Genomic DNA, 16,232 nt, shown 5'->3' on the forward strand with positions numbered 1-16,232 from the left:
CGCACAGGCCCGGTGGCCACACGCCAGCCCCTGAGCAAGCAAATGTGTGTGGGACCCAGCTCCACCTCCCGTTCGCCCGCCAGGTCAGAGAAAGGAAGGACGGTGACTTCAGCTGCTCCATGCCACCGTCCTGCCTCAGCACCGAGCACGGGACACACCCAGCGCCGGAGAGGCAGCAGGGGCCGGCCGGCCCGGGCTGCGGAACGCATTATTTTTATAAAATAATGTACTTTAAATAAATAAATATATCTGCTACTTTCTTTTTTATAGATAAATATATCTACTAAATCCTCAGATCATGCATAATTTCTCTTATAAAGTAATCTATTTTTTTAAAGTGATGAATAAATAAATGAATGAAAATATATTTTTATCTGTAATTAATAGATAAAACTAACCTTATCTATTAAATATAATAAAAGTTTATTGTAAGCAATTCTTAAGCCTCAATTACCCAATAGCACATTTTCCACATCCATAAGCTTCCTCATATTTCCTACTTTTTAGCATGATCCCATTCTGTGCGTAACTAATGGACAATAATAAATACTGCATCTCATCTGTGATGTCAAAGGAAGATGTTAATGATGGTCACAGGGCTCTGAATTGCTACCTAAGTCATTAAGAGCTGCAATTCGTTTCTCAGCTTGAACATTTAATTAAAACATCTATATTGTAGAGGCTTAATAATCTTGAAACTTTGTTCACCTCTGGGATTTAAAGCTGGGTCCCACGTAAGAGAACTCTTCAGTTTTTGGTTTTGCCAGGAACAAAAGAAAATACTAGGGAGAGCTCTTTATCCCTCCCAGTGTAAGTTCTATCTCTACAGTATTGAGGGTTAAAGAAAGTGAGGCCTTCCTTACAAATGCTTCATTGTCTGTCCTTTTTTTTGTTTGTTCTTTTTTTTTTTTTTTTTGCCAAGAACTCTTATAAAATTAAATGGGAGGTATCTGAAGATAAATATCTCCTACATTCTCAGATCATGCATAATTTCTCTTCAAAGATTACCATGATTCACTCAGCGTAAGGAGTACTTCCACTGTGATTTTGTGAACGTTGTTACTCTTTATATTGTCCTTTTACAGCCTTTTCTCCCATTCTTCAGTGGAAGCTCCCATAAGACAAAGATTGCATTTTTTTCCCAGAAACTGCCATATTGCCTGACATGTGAAACTAATTGATAATTAATTGTTCAAGAAATTTATACTGACAGAATTTTTGATATTTAAAAAAGATGGAAAATAGTGAACATTGAACATGAGTGGTAACCTTCAGACTACATTTTCATCAATTATAAATGGTTTTCAGTATGTGAATCTCAAGTTTACACTTAATATAATTCTTTTAAGTTGTGATTAGCTCATACTACATATGAAAATATTCCGTGTACATATAGAATTTTCTTTTAATATTTATTTATTTTACATTTTTTACACTTCATCATTGTATATCTTCATAGCACACAAAATAGTTTTTCAAAAACACACATTACCATCAAACCTTATATGTCTTTTCCATTAGAGAGCTTTATATTTTTATGTCTATCAAGTACTACCTCCCTAAACCCCTTCCATCCATTCCCGCTATCCATGCTGCTCACTTATAGTGTCTGGTATCCATACTGGTCTTCCCTGTCATTGTCTATCCATTTCTGTCATAGAGTGCAGATATTCAGTATATACTGAATGGGGACATACAGTGTTTATCTTCCATAGTCTAGCTTACTTTGCTAACATAAAATCTTCTATCTTCATTTACTTTGTATCAAGCAACAAGGTCTCATTGTATCTTATGGCCGAGCAATATTCCATAGTGTACATGTGCCACAACTTTTCAATCCAGCCGTTTGTTCTTGGACATTTGGGTTGATTATACAATTGTCTTAGCAATTGTAAATAATGTACAATTGGGTTGATTGTACAATCATCTTTGCAATTGTAAATAGTGCTAAAATGAGCATAGATGTACAAGCATCTTTATGACTATTTTCCTGTCCTTTGAGTATAGAATTATTGAGTCAAATAGAAGTTTTATTTGTAGGTTTTTGAGGAATCCCCAAATGATTTTCCATAGTAATTGTACCAATTTACATTTCCACTAACAGTGTAGGAGGACTCCCTTTCAACCACAGCCATGCCAGCATTTGTCATTGTTTATTTTCTTTATCATAGCCATTCTGACTGGGGTTAAGTAGTATCTCATTGTGGTTTCTATTTGTATTTTCATTATACTAAGAGATATTGAACATGTTTTCATATGCCTTTTGGCCATTTGTATGTTTTCCTTAGAAGTAGTCATTTCAGGGCTAACAGGTGGTATAGTGGTTATGTGGCTGAACTCCCACATGGCTGATCACAATTTGATTTGAAACTCATGCAGGGTCCGTGTGTGTGCATGCCCAAGATCCTTGGAGGAAAATGAAGAAGAAGGGATTATGATGTGGCCATCCCTCTGCCCCACGAGGGTGAGGTTAGTAATTTCTCACTTTTCCTCTCATTGTCTCTGTCCCTCTCTTTCTCTCTCTCCAGGGAGCATATGTACCCTAAGGCAAAAACCTCTACCAAAAACCAAAAAGTTGTCCGTTCAACTCTGCATGTTGTAAGTCCCACTTGTCTATTTTTAGCATTATTGCCTGTACTTTAGGGATCTTTTGTGAGAAATCTCCTGCAATATCTCATAGTGTTCCCCTTGTTTTTCACCAGTAGTTTTAGTTTGAGGTTTTTACATTTAGATCTTTGATCCATTTTGAATTGGTTTTTGTTAACGGTAAGAGATAGGGGTCCAGTTTCGTTCATATAGAATTTTTATTTCCATATTAATCTCTTTATTCCTTAGGGTATTAATAATGACATTTAAAGGTAAGATAAAATGAAGAAATCAAACTGATAACTGATTTCTAGAAAAAGTAACTACTTAAACTTAAATAAAATGTGTGTTATTAAAAAACTATGGGTGGATTTCAAAGTTATTTGCACCAAAATAAAATTTTCATACTTTAAAACCCATTTTCCTCAAACTTTTTGAAGTACCTGTGTGTGCATGCCCACACACAGGAATATTGTATATGTCTCTCTATGCATGCACACACACATGCACGAACACATATATCTATCCAAAAATATCGTAGGTCTAAACATTTTGATGAGATGGGAAGCGGTGAAAGAACACATCGCAAAACCCTTAACAGTGTGAATTCAAAGAATTGCTACAATAAGAAGGCCAGTTTCTCCAGCAGGAAGCACTGTGAGTTCACCTCTAAATGTCATCTTCGCCCTTGACCATCATGTGCTACTAGTGCGCATGCATGGCAGACTCAAGATCAAAGCAAAACCCCAGAAAAGATTTTCAATTTGGTGTAGGTCATAAGGTGACAAGTTGGTTGATAACTATGCAATTTTTATAAAATATTTAATAAAGACACAGAAGTAGTAGCCATGGTTGGACACTCTGAATTCATGATTGCTGTCTGGGATGGACAGGTGACAAATGGTCTTAGTGTCCAGCAAAACCATTTCCTGAAATTATAAGTAACAGAAAAAATATACTTCGGGGACAAAATCTGACACACCTACAAACTTTTTCCCACTAGCCAGTTTGGAGACCATCTTTGGGTTTATTTTAACAGTTTTCCAAGAATGACAAAGAACAGATTTAAACAGTGTATGAGATGAGGAGACAGAGTAAATGTCAACACATTGAAAATCATTATATTTCCAGAGGCAATGAATAGCAAGAAATTACTAAGAAATGGTATTCTGGCTTCTATTTTCTGTCACTTTAATAATACCCTACTAAATAAAAAGTAAGTTTTGGGGACAGCAGTTGGTGTAATGACTATGTTGCTGGACTCCCATGTAGTTGACCGTGGTTTGAGTCCCAGACCCGGTGGCTTAAACTCATGCCAGATGCATATGCGTGTGTGCCCAGGATCCCAAGAGGAGAATGGAGGAGAAGGGATTGCAGCATGGCCATGCGTCCTGGCCTGGGGAGGGGGGGGGGCATGATTTCTCACTTTCTGTGTCTCTCTTTCTCTCTTTCTGGTGAGTGCACGCACCCTATAAGAAAAAAAAATCTCCAAAAAAACCCCACAGTTTTTATTTATTTATTTTTCCTCTCTCTACTCTGTTTCATTGATATGAGAAGTCACTTAACTTATCTCTACCAAGGATCAGATAAGAAAGAGCAACCTGCAAGGCAGACTTATATTTTTATATAAATATTTTACTTAACCTTACCCTTTATTGAAGAATTTTGCTGATGTTATTCACTCTGACTGCTTTTTTCCTCCTTCACTCTCGGAAAATGCACTTTGGGCTCATGTTGTTCCAACACTTACCAATTCCTCCAAACATAATAGATCATTTAAAATGTTTCCTGAAGAAATACATTAGGTATTTTAATAGTACTAACAAAAAATCAGGGATTATTTACACTGGGTGGTTGCAAAGGAAGCAGGTGTTTCCTATCCACTAATGGTTCATTATATGTGTCTGTGTAATCAGGCCCAGAGACTACATAACGCATATCTGGATGTGTCTGTATGGGTGTTTCCAATGGAAATTAGCATTTGAACTGGTAAATTGAGTAAAGAAAATCACTCTCACCAAAGTGAGCAGGTATTTTCCAATTTGCTAATGGCCTAAAGAGAAAAATAAGGTGGAGAAAGGGCAAAATTCATTTTATTTTGAACTGGGACTCCTATTTTCCCCTGCCATTTGTGCTCTTGGTTCTTGGAGCTATAGAATTCAACTGAGTTACATAACCAACTTTTCTGGCTCTCCTAAGAGTGCTAGGTATGCCCTAAATAAAAGCTTTAACTCTTCTATCTACAGGTCTGAAATCACTGAAAATCAAATGCAGAACTTCATTCTGTGATTGGCTGAATTACATAGTTTAAGTCTTGTGGTGTACCTACTGTTATAATGTGGGTGTTGATTAGAAAAAAATGGGATTCTGTAGGTTGGATAGAGACATGAAGCTGGGAGTATTAAGCTCATAAATTCTGATGAGACTCTTTTGCCAATGAGAAATGATCTCCCAAACCACAGTGGCATTAGACTTTCACTCCCCTCTGACATAATTAGCCCTTCATTGTTTGAGGAAGTTTTTAATTACCTCAAAGGAGACAATATAAGACAATGATGATTATTCTTAGGACCCATTCCCGCTATATCCCTCTTTACTTCTAAATCTATAACCAGATTCAAGTTTCCAGAAACAGCCTAAAAACAAGGCATAAAATATGACATTTTAAAACTACACAACACTAAATAACAAACAAACAAAAAACAAAAAAACTACTGTAGCTTTCTCACTTAAACAGTTAGAAATCCAGAGAATATGTGTAGAATGGATATTATGCGGTAAGATAATGATGTAAAAGGATGTAAGTTGCATATGGTGATAGTCACTGATACAGGCTGCCTGAGCAGAAATTCTTTATGTAATGCTGCAGCTCTGGGAGTTATAAAAGCTCAATTTGATTGGTTGGCTGATTGGTTAAAACATGAATCTGAAGAGTCATTATAAATGAATTGGAAATGCTTAACCTCCCTTTCTTGAATTTAAATAAAGGAATGCAAATGCTGGAGGAGGGACAAACCGATGGTATAATGGTTACATCACTGGACTCCCACAAGATCAACCACAGTTCAAGTCCTGGACTTGGTGGCTTAAAACCCACGCCAGGCACACATGCGTGCATGCCCAAAATCCTGAGAGGACAATGGAGGAGAAAGGACTGAGGCGTGGCCATCCTCCCTGGCGGGGGGTGGGGTGGGGGATGATTTCTTGCTTTCTGTCTCTCTGTCTCTCCAGTGAGCACACGTACCCTATAACAAACAAAAAAAAAAAAAAAAAAAAAAAAAAAAAAAAAAAAAGAAAGAAAGAAAAAGAGAAAGAGAAAGAAAAGAATCTAAAATCTGAAAAAAAAAGAGAAAAAAAGCTGAAGGGGATTGTTAGAAAAAAATGTTGGCAAGGATTTATCGTTTCATTTAAGACCTACTCATTTCCACAAGGAAAGTTCAGAGGGCCTGACTCTTCACAACCCTGAGGAAAACTTTGTGAGGGGAGCCTGGCATCCTTGAGGAGCTCTCTGATTGATTTTCTCTGTGGGACAGTCTTTAGGGTAGTAATGTAGCAATTCAATTAGAAAAACTATGCAACTGGAAAACCTAAATCCAAAGGGAATAATTGGATCCTGGGATGGCAGGGGACAATTAGTAGCACCCAATAACCAGTTTATAGACCAGAACCCCTGGAATCAAGGAAAGTCTGGGTCCCCATGAAGAAGGACCACACAATACTAAAGAAAATTTATACCATTAATCTTCCTCCTAGCTTCCCCTACGAGACCTATGACTTTTTACCAGGGTAATTGTACGCTGGAGGAGACTGGACACTGGCCCGTTGTCTTGGAGAGAACTGGACACTGGCCCTGAACTGACATTGATTCTAGGAAACCCAAGACATCACTGTGGCGTGTGAGTCAGAGGACAGGCTTCGGAATGTTAGAGGGTCACTGCACTTTTAGCTCAGGTCCATCTCACGGTGGGTCCAGTGAGTACCAAACACATCTCACAGTTGTTTTCCCAGTTCCAGGATCATCACTGGAATAAACATATGTAGCAGCTGGAATAATTCCCACATTGGTTCCCTGACCTGTGAAATAAGTACTCTTTTGGTGGGAAAGGATACATAGAAGCCTGTAGAAGTAATTCTAACTAGAAAAATAGTAAATATAAAACAATGATAAATTCACATAAATATTGCAGAGCTAGTGCCACCATCCAGACCTTGGAAAACAGAGGCGGTGATTCCCACCCTATCCCAATTATGCTCTCCTATTTGGCCTGTGCAGGTGACAGATGGATCATAGAGCATGACAGTGATCATTGTAAGATTGGCCAAGCAGTGACTCCAACTGCAGCAACTATACCAGACGTGATTTCATTTCTTAGCCAAATGAACACATCCCCTGATACCTAATACGCAGTTATTGATCCAGAAAATGTCTTTTCCTTTAGTATGTCCAGAAGGTCCACTAGAAGCCATTTGTTTTTAGCAAGGCAAGCCATTACCTTTTCCTGTCCTATCTCAGGGCTGTATCAACTCTCTAGTCCTATGAAAAAAATTACTTTATCTTGATCACCTTTATCTTCCAAAGGGTATCACACTGGCCCATCACATTGATGACTTTATGCTTATTCAACCTACTGAGCAATAATTAGCAGCTACTCTAAATTTGTTGGTAAGACATTTTCATGTCACAGAATGGGAATAAATATAATATCAGAGGTCTTTTACTTTAGCTAAATTTACTGGAGTCTAGTGATAGGGAGTATATTGAGATAGGCCTTCTAAAGTGAAGGATATGTTGTTATATCTGGCTTCTTCTATAAACAAAAAAGAAGTACAATTTCTAGTGGGTCTATTTGGAGTTTAGAAGTAACACATTTCTTACTTTAGCCCATTCACCATGTGACCCAAAACATTGCTCGTTTTGAATGGGGCCCAGAACAAGGTAAGGCTCTGCAGTAAGTCTACACTGCTGTATGAGTCGATGTGTCATTTGGTCCATATGATCAGATCCAGTACCACCTAAGGTGTCAGTGACAGACATGCTCTTTAGAGTCTTGGGCAGGTCCTTACAGGTGAATCACAGCATACAACTTCTGGATCTGGGGCAAGGTCCTACCACCTCTAACAGATTACTATCTACAGAGACTACTAGTGTCTTATTACTGGGCTGTAGTAGAAACTACATGCTTGGCCATGGGGTATCAAGTTACCTTATATCCTGAGCTGCCTGTCATGAACTGGGTATTATCTACTCCACCAGGTCATAAAGTTGGGTATGTACAGCAAGACTTCATTACCAAATGGAAGTAGTATATATGTGATGAAAAAGGGACACAAATTCCTGTGGTCCTCACTTCTGGTGCACTGCCTTCATTCTCCCATCAGGCACCAATGGCCTCATGAAGAGTTCTTCACAATAAGTTGACAGAGATAGAGCTTACTGATAGTTCTGCACAATAAGCTAGCACTAACTTAAAGTGAACAGTGTACATATATGAGTTTTTGGTAACAGAAATATATTTAATATTTAATGTCAAAAATAAAGAGTCAGCAGCTTCTGATAGCTCTTAAACAGAAGGTTCATATTTTCTTTTTTTAAAAAGAATTATTTAATTTAATTAATTAATTAATTTTAATTTTATATTGGGCACATGCACTCACTAGAGAGAGACTGGGGGAGGAGGGAGGAATGAGAAAATAAGCCACCAGTGATGGGACTCAAACCATGGTTAGCCATGTGGGAGTCCAGCACCTTAACAACCATAGCCCCTGCTAGTCTTGGTTTATGTTTTCTTAATCCTACGTATTCACTAAGAGCAGATTTACACATTAATATGAATATCAGCACACCATAAACTATTTCGCTGTTTTTTTCCTTCTATTTTCCTTCATCTTTGAGTATTCCTTATTCAATGGATGTACATACACACACTCTTATATGCACACAGGTAGGATGAGTTGGTGATAATTCATTGTATATCTCAAAATAACTAGAAAAGAGGATTTTGAAAAGTCATAACACCAGAACCAGTAGTTAGTGTAATGGCTATGTCGTTGGACTCCCACGTAGTTGACCGAGGTTCGCGTCCCAGACCCGGTGGCTTACAACTCACGCCGGGCGCATGTGCGTGCGTGCCCAAGATCCCGAGAGGAGAATGGAGGAGAAGGGATTGCGGCGTGACCATCCCCTGGGGGGTGATTTCTCGCTTTCTGTCTCTCTGTCTGTCTCTGCCTGGCTGGGAAGAGCACACGCCCTATAGCGAAAAAACCTCTCAAAAAAAAAAAAAAAAGTCATAACACAAAGTAATGATAATTCCTTGAGATGGTAAATAGGTTTATTCCTCTGATTTGGTCATTACACACTATATTCATGTATTAAAAAGTCACATTGTGGGGCCAACAGATGGAGTAGTGGTTATATTGCTGGACTCCCACATGGCCAACCATGGTTCAAGTCCTGGACCCAGTGGCTTGAAAATCACACTGGGCTCAAGTGCATGCATGTCCAAGATTCCAGGAGGAGAATGGAGGAGAAGGGATTGAAGCATGGCCATCCTCCAAGGAGGGTGACTTCTGACTTTCTCACTGTCTGTCTCTCTTTCTGGCAAGTGCATGTGCCCTAACACAAAAGCCAGACATATGTACAATTGTTATGTCAATTAAATATATCTTCTGTTCATAATTTCGAGTGAGGGTGACTTAATTGTAGAAGATTTTCAGGCAGTGTAGTAAAGTGATCACATGTACGTTGTTAAGAAATAATTCAGTCAGATGAGAGAAGAGTAACTTAGGGTGGCAAGGTATGGATATAAAAGAAGTAGTTAAGCAATATTAACCTTTGATTTATAATTTCTATATATTTAAGAGCATTGGAAATATCTAGAAAAATTATGCATACAAAATTCAGATGTTGAGAGAACAGAAAGGAAAATAGTGTGCCTTTTCTTTTTTTTTCTTTTTTGAGAGGTTTTTGCTATGGGGCGCGTGAGCTTGCCAGAACAGAGAGAGACAGAGAGACAGAAAGTGAGAAATTATTCCCCCAGGGGGGATGGCCACACCGCAATCCCTTCTCCTCCATTCTCCTCTTGGGATCTTGGACATGCACGCACACGCACCTGGCGTGAGTTTAAACCACTGGGTCTGGGACTCAAATTGTGGTCGACTACATGGGAGTCTAGTTGCCAATTGCTGGTCCCCCTGTGACCCTTTTATACAATGGAAAATGATGTGTTTTAATTATGGAACCATATTGCACTTTAAAAAGTTCATTTGAAATACTCGACCAATTACTAAAGTTATGGCGTTCCTCATGTCTTTTAAGAACAGTAAAAATACTACTTTAATTCAAAAATACATTGTGACTCTTCCCATTTTATCCTCATTACTTTGAACTAAGAAAATTTATTTGAAAATCTTTGAAATCTGGGACCAGCTGTTGGTGTAATGGCTACATTGTTGGACTCCCACGTAGTCGACTGTGGTTTGATTCCTGGACTCGGTGGCTTATATTCACGCCGGGCACGTGTGCATGTGTGCCCAGGATCCTGAGAAAAGAATGGAAGAGAAAAAATTGCAGCATGGCCATCCCCCCGGGGGTGATTTCTCGCTTTCTGTCTCTGTCTCTCTCTGTCTTTCTGGCAAGTGTGCACACCCTATAGCAAAACCCTCTACAAAAAAAAAAAATCTTTGAAACCTTATTCAATAATAATAATAATAATTATTATTTTTAAACTTGACCTTCCCCATCTACAACCTATAGAAGCTCTTCATTTTCCCTCTGTTTTCTCTCTAAGCACTTAATTACATATTATTATCCTTTTCTAATAAGATCTTTCCCTTTCTTCTCCTATACTGTTATCTTCTTTACATTTGACTGTAAAATATTGTAAGATTTAAGAGTAAGGGTAAGGGAAAGGCAGTAGCACAGAAGTGGAAAAATTAGGCTGGTAGTTATAGGATTGGTGTGAGTGTGCCAGAGAAGGGCAACAATCTACTAATATTTTACTGTACTAAGCTTTATTCCATCCAAACTTAGACATGGGCCTTGGAGAAAATGATGCTTTCTGAAGTATGACAAGAAGGATTAACAAGAAAAAGACCTCTCATTTAGGGTTTTGCATATGAATAATAATCAATCAATAAAAAAGAAAAAGACCCCCTCAATAAGATTGAATGATATTAAAATCAAAATAAATGTTTACCCAGTTTATTTCAACAAAATTAATATATCTAAAATAAGATGACTGGCAGAAGTATGATTAACAAAATAAGATCCAAAAGTACACCAACATACATAAAGATTAAAAGGAAGATAGTGAATTCAGCTGTCGGTGAATTTTTATTAGTTTCAGTAAAAAGCTAAAGGGAAAAAAAAAAAAAACAGATTGTTGAGCACTGAAGATAAAGAAAACCAGCAACAATTATATATAGGCAACCAGCTAAGGCTTCTTTTTAAAAATAATTATATGTTTAATTTTATTTATTAATTTTAACTGAGAGATACAGAGAGAGACAGGCAAAGGAAAAGTGAGAGAGAAAGTGAGAAAGCAAGCCACCAGGTTTGGAGTATAAACCACAGTTGGGTATATGGGAGTCCATTGCCCTAACGACCACACCATCTGCTGATTCCCCAGCCAAAGCTTCTCCTTGAGATCTCTGTTCTTATGAGAAAAAGGTCTTGGCTTGATCCATGTGCTTTTTTATAGCTTCTTTTATCTCTTTATTCCTCAGGCTATAGATAATGGGGTTGAAGAACGGGGACAAAACAGCAAAACCCAGAGCGATGGCTGTATCCCAGAATAAGGAGTAGGTGGCAGAGAAGCGTAGGTACATGAGAGCCACATTGCCAAAGAAGAGCAAGAAGACAGTCAGGTGGGAGACACACGTGGAAAAGGCCTTGCGGCGACCTTCAGCTGAGCGGATACGTAGAATCACAGCCACAATACCAATGTAGGACATAAAAATGAGCATCACGGCAGTAATAATCTCTACCGCATGGATGATATCCACTACCTGAATCATGACAATGGCTTGTGTGTCTGTGCAGGCCAGGCGCAGCACTGGGAGAAAGTCACAGAAAATATGCTCGAGGCGATTAGAACGACAAAAGGGCAGTGTAGAGATCCAAGCTATCTCAGGGAGGGGAGTGATAAAGCCACAAATACAGCAACTTAAAGTCAGCTGGGTACATAGCTTGGGGGTCATGATAGTGGGGTAGCGAAGAGGGTTGCAGATGGCCAGGTAGCGATCAAAGGCCATTGCTGTCAAGAGGCAGACCTCACTGATGCCTGTGGAATGGAAGAAATACATCTGCAAGAGACAGCCGTTTAAGGAAATGCTCCTCCTTTCACTAAGGAGGCTGGAGAGCATCACTGGGATGGTGGCCGTGGTATACCAAATCTCCAGGAAAGAAAGTGCGCTAATGAAGAAGTACATGGGGGTGTGCAGGTGAGTATTCAGCTGGACCACTGTGATGATGACCAGGTTTCCAACCACAATGAAAGCATAGATGAAGAGCAGTGGAACAAAGCAGATGACAGACTCTCCCCAGGAATGAGGAAAAGCAAAGAAGATAAACTCCTGAGCAGTGGTCCCATTGGGGCTCCTCATCTCCACATTGAAGTGATGGTTTCGATTCCCAGTGTAATCATTCACATCTTCTAAATCTAAGATGATCTGAGAATAAATGTGCTTACCAAAAGCCAGCCTCCAGATAGACTCTGTATTGAGGATGTGGACGAAGACAATGGAAGAAGGAAATGTTAAAATTCTATCATTGCTTACAACTAATTTATAATGTGTAAAATATCTAGCTAAAAACACAACCAATATTTGAACCAGTGATTCTGAAGTATAAGCATTCATCTGAATCACTTGAAGAGCTTGTTGAAATTCTGACTGGTAGTTCTTATAGTGAGAGTTTCTAATTTGGCAGATTTTAGACATGGCCGCAAAATTTGCATTTCTGACAAATTTCCAGGTAATGATTCTGCTGCTCAAGGGTCCATTATTTAAAATAATTTAAATCATTGTGCTTTAATAAAACAGAAATAGACAAGACATTCAAAGACTAGCAAATAATTTAATGTTTTTTCCCATATGCAAATGTCATTGATTTTCCCACCATTCCCCTACAAAGTTCCTGAAATCCCCTTTCATGCTGCCAGTTTATCTGATTCTTGACATATTATTTGACCGACTCTTAGAATGATCAAGTCAAAGATGTTGGCTGTGTATTATACCCAGCTTCCTTTCTTTCCTTTTTGTAAATTATTCAGTCTTTCTTCATATATATATTCTTAATAATTGAGAGAATCTTTGGAGAAGAAAACCTATAGAAAGATTTTCATGTATTTTATCTTCTTTTACAAGATGGGCCTTTCTTCTTCCTCCCATGCTTTCTTCATTGTGTATTATAGGTAGGAGGAGTTCAAAGATATAATCAAAGGCCTTTGGTTAAATAAAATATTCTATAAAAGCTGAATATATTAAGCAGTAAATGAGGAACTGCTGTAAGAACACTGCATGGGGATGGTAGAACGCTAGGGTTCCATGCAATGCAATTTAAATGCCATAAATTATATGGTAGTTTTCCTATCAACTTGTTTCCTTTTCAGAATTGATTTTATCTTCTATCAAATATGCATGTACATTCTTATTTTAATGAGAAAAAATGACCTCTACTCTGTCTTTACAGTTCTTGTTTCAACACCATTTTTATCTAACATATAAAATGTATTTATTTTCTTTATCTCATCACTCCTTGAATTCCTTTGAATAGACTTGCTAATGTCAATTTTCTATACATCTTTTTTGTTTGTTTTTAAGATATAATAGTGACTTTTTGATTGAAAACTAAATGGCTTCCCTCTTTCCTCATGGTCCCTGATTCCCAAAGGTAAATCTCCTAATTCTTTAAACTCTCTCCTTCTTTTTATTTTTTTTTTAATATTTTTTTTGGAGAGGTTTTTGCTATAGGGCACATGCACTCACCAGACAGAGAGAGAGACAGAGAGAGAATGCAGGAAATCACCACCCTCCCCCGGGGGGATGGTCACGCCGCAATCCCTTCTCCATTCTCTCAGGATCTTGGGCACACACGCACATGCCCCTGGCGTGAGTTTAAGTCACTGGGTCCAGGACTCGAACCGCGGTCGACTACGGGGACCAGTGACATAGCCGTTACACTAACTGCTGGTCCCTACTCTCTCCTTCTTTTGCCTATGAATTATCACACTATCCCAAGATTCCTCATTAGCAACTCCATTTTATATCTCTAAAGTATGACAATAAACAAATTCTGTCTTCATTTTTCTGTTCTAATTCTTACTTTCTGCCACATAAAGGTGTCATTTATTTCTAGGTAGCATTTATTCAAGGTTGTTTTTCAACTTCTATTAGCTTTCTATTCTCATTAATTAATGTAATTCCCGAATTTATTGTTTTGATCTATTTAATGAGCCCTACATTTTCCCTTTTTAGAGGTTTTTACCTTAGGTGTGTGCTCTCATCAGGGAGAGAGGCAGAGACAGTGAAAGGGAAAGTGAGAAATCATTCCCCAGGGGTGATGGCCATATTGCAGCCCCTTGTCCATTCTCCTCCCAGTATCTTGGGAATGTGCACACATACTTCCAGCATGAGTTTCAATCCACTGGGTCCAGGATTCAAACCATGGTCTGCCATGTGGGAGTCTGGAGATGTAACCTCTACACCATCTGCTGACCCCTCACTGAGCCTTACATTTTCTTCAAGACTCCTACTTAGAAGCCTCACTTTGACCAAAACTTGCCATTCCCACTTGATTATGTCAGCCCAAAATTCATATGCTGAGTTTTTAACTCAAAGTATGCCTTAATGTGAGTATATTTGGAGATAGAGTCTTTAAAAAGGTAATAAAATTAGAATGAGTTCATTAGAGTAGTACTTAATCCACTAAGACTGGTCTTTGTACAAGAAGAGATTTCCACACAGATAGTTTAGATGGAAGACCATTAGAAGACTCAAGGAAAAGACAGTCATTAGTAAGCCATGGGAAAAAAACCTCAGAAGGAAGCAACCCTTTCAAAAACTTAACTTCTAGTCTTCCAAATTGTGAGAATGTACACATCTGTTTAGGGTACTCAGTCCTCTGGGCTTTCCTGTGGCAGCTCTAACAAACCCTTACGCTCTGAACTCTGCCTGTTTTCTTCACTGACTACCATTTCTGTTGAACTAGATGCCAACTTTACCCATTTTCTACATATTGTCCCCTCAGTTCCCAAGCCAAATAATACCGAAGTGTTTAGCTTATTTTTTTCTTACTATATCAAGACTATATTTTATTTTCACTGTCTTTACCCTAATTTGATGCCTAGTCACAATTGTTACAATATTGCTATGAGTTTTCAACAGCCTCTAGGTCCAGTCTTACTTTTATCTATTCAAATCTCCATTCTCTGACGGTAAAAATTATGAAAACCATTAGTTTCTTCATGTGATTCCCCTCCTATACCTATACTTATGGTTTATTTTTTTTACTATTCCTTCTCCAAACTAAAAGAAACAATCTCAATTTTTCTAAGAAAACTCTTCAGTCACTGAATCAAAAAATAATAAGCTATTTTTATTGTCTGGTATTGAAAATTGTCTTGTTTAGAGTATGACTCAGTAATTTCTTATTTATATTGCCTGTAGAATTTATTAGTAGTTTCTTATTTATATTGCCTATAGAATTATTTGTTCATTGATTGTGTAAATAAGGCTCATTAAACTTCTAACTTGTTTTATGCACACAGCAGCTAGCATCATTCTCCTTTAATAATGTACTGAAATTTACTTTTTAAAAAAATTCTTCAGAAAGCAGTAATTTTTTATCTCCTGTTACTATGGCAACTAGCTAATTATCAATCTAGTTTGGCAAAAATGTTACTATTCCACACACATAACTTACATTTCTGGTCTCTGAAACATCTGTAAATTTTTTTTCTTTCCTGAAATAACTTCCTCTCACCTTTCTTCCAATCTCTGTCTTTTTTCTAAAAAGTTCTAGATATGTCTCTTCTAATTTTAAGAAACTAATAACACATGTCTCTAATCACTCTATTTCTATTCTTTGTGAGATAAAATGTAGATAATCAAGATGGATGGATAGATAGGTAGACAGAAAGATATGTGGGGATGGGTGGGAAATAGATCTCTATCCACACACATATATTCATTATTTATACAATTTTTTAAGTGTTCTTGATTTTTCACATCTACGGCTGGTCTTTCCCATAAGCCCTGAAATCTAAGGATCTCAGAGTAGGGTTCTAAAAACTGAACCCGACTGCTAGTTTGAGAAGGTACCTTCTGAACAGACCTAGGACTGATTCTCTAATTTCCTGAAAAGCTATGACTAAACCACTAAAAGATATAACCCAAAAAGAAAAAGAATTGAACTTTGCCTATCAGGTTCTCCTTTGTGTTTATCCAAAATTCAGTAATAATAAATTTACCATAAATGTGAATGACGCTAGTCATCCAATAGCAAACTGGAAATCTCACCAGATTCCTGAAACATTTCTTCTTGAAATATTTGGGAATGAATCACAATACTCATATGTGGTTTAAAACAGTCCTTCACACCCATTTCCTAGGAAATGTAGTTGTTTAAACCTTTACACATTTAGTAA

The 16,232-nt window shown here is 37.8% G+C and overlaps 1 protein-coding gene across 1 annotated transcript; it reads right to left on the reverse strand.

Annotated features, from left to right (window-relative positions):
- Window positions 1-11,241: 11,241 nt before the first annotated feature.
- On the reverse strand, window positions 11,242-12,705 carry LOC102494970 (olfactory receptor 6K2). The gene has a single exon (XM_006159072.2). It carries the CDS (start codon window positions 12,523-12,525, stop codon window positions 11,242-11,244), a length of 1,284 nt encoding a protein of 427 aa, XP_006159134.2. The 5' UTR covers window positions 12,526-12,705.
- Window positions 12,706-16,232: the final 3,527 nt, after the last annotated feature.

The sequence above is a fragment of the Tupaia chinensis genome, unplaced genomic scaffold (assembly GCF_000334495.1).
Source record: "Tupaia chinensis unplaced genomic scaffold, TupChi_1.0 Scaffold000623_1, whole genome shotgun sequence".
In the NCBI taxonomy this organism is placed as follows: domain Eukaryota; kingdom Metazoa; phylum Chordata; class Mammalia; order Scandentia; family Tupaiidae; genus Tupaia; species Tupaia belangeri.

Excerpts from the sequence above, each read along its gene's own strand:
- LOC102494970 (XM_006159072.2), bottom strand. The coding sequence starts at position 12,525 with ATGTCTAAAATCTGCCAAATTAGAAACTCTCACTATAAGAACTACCAG.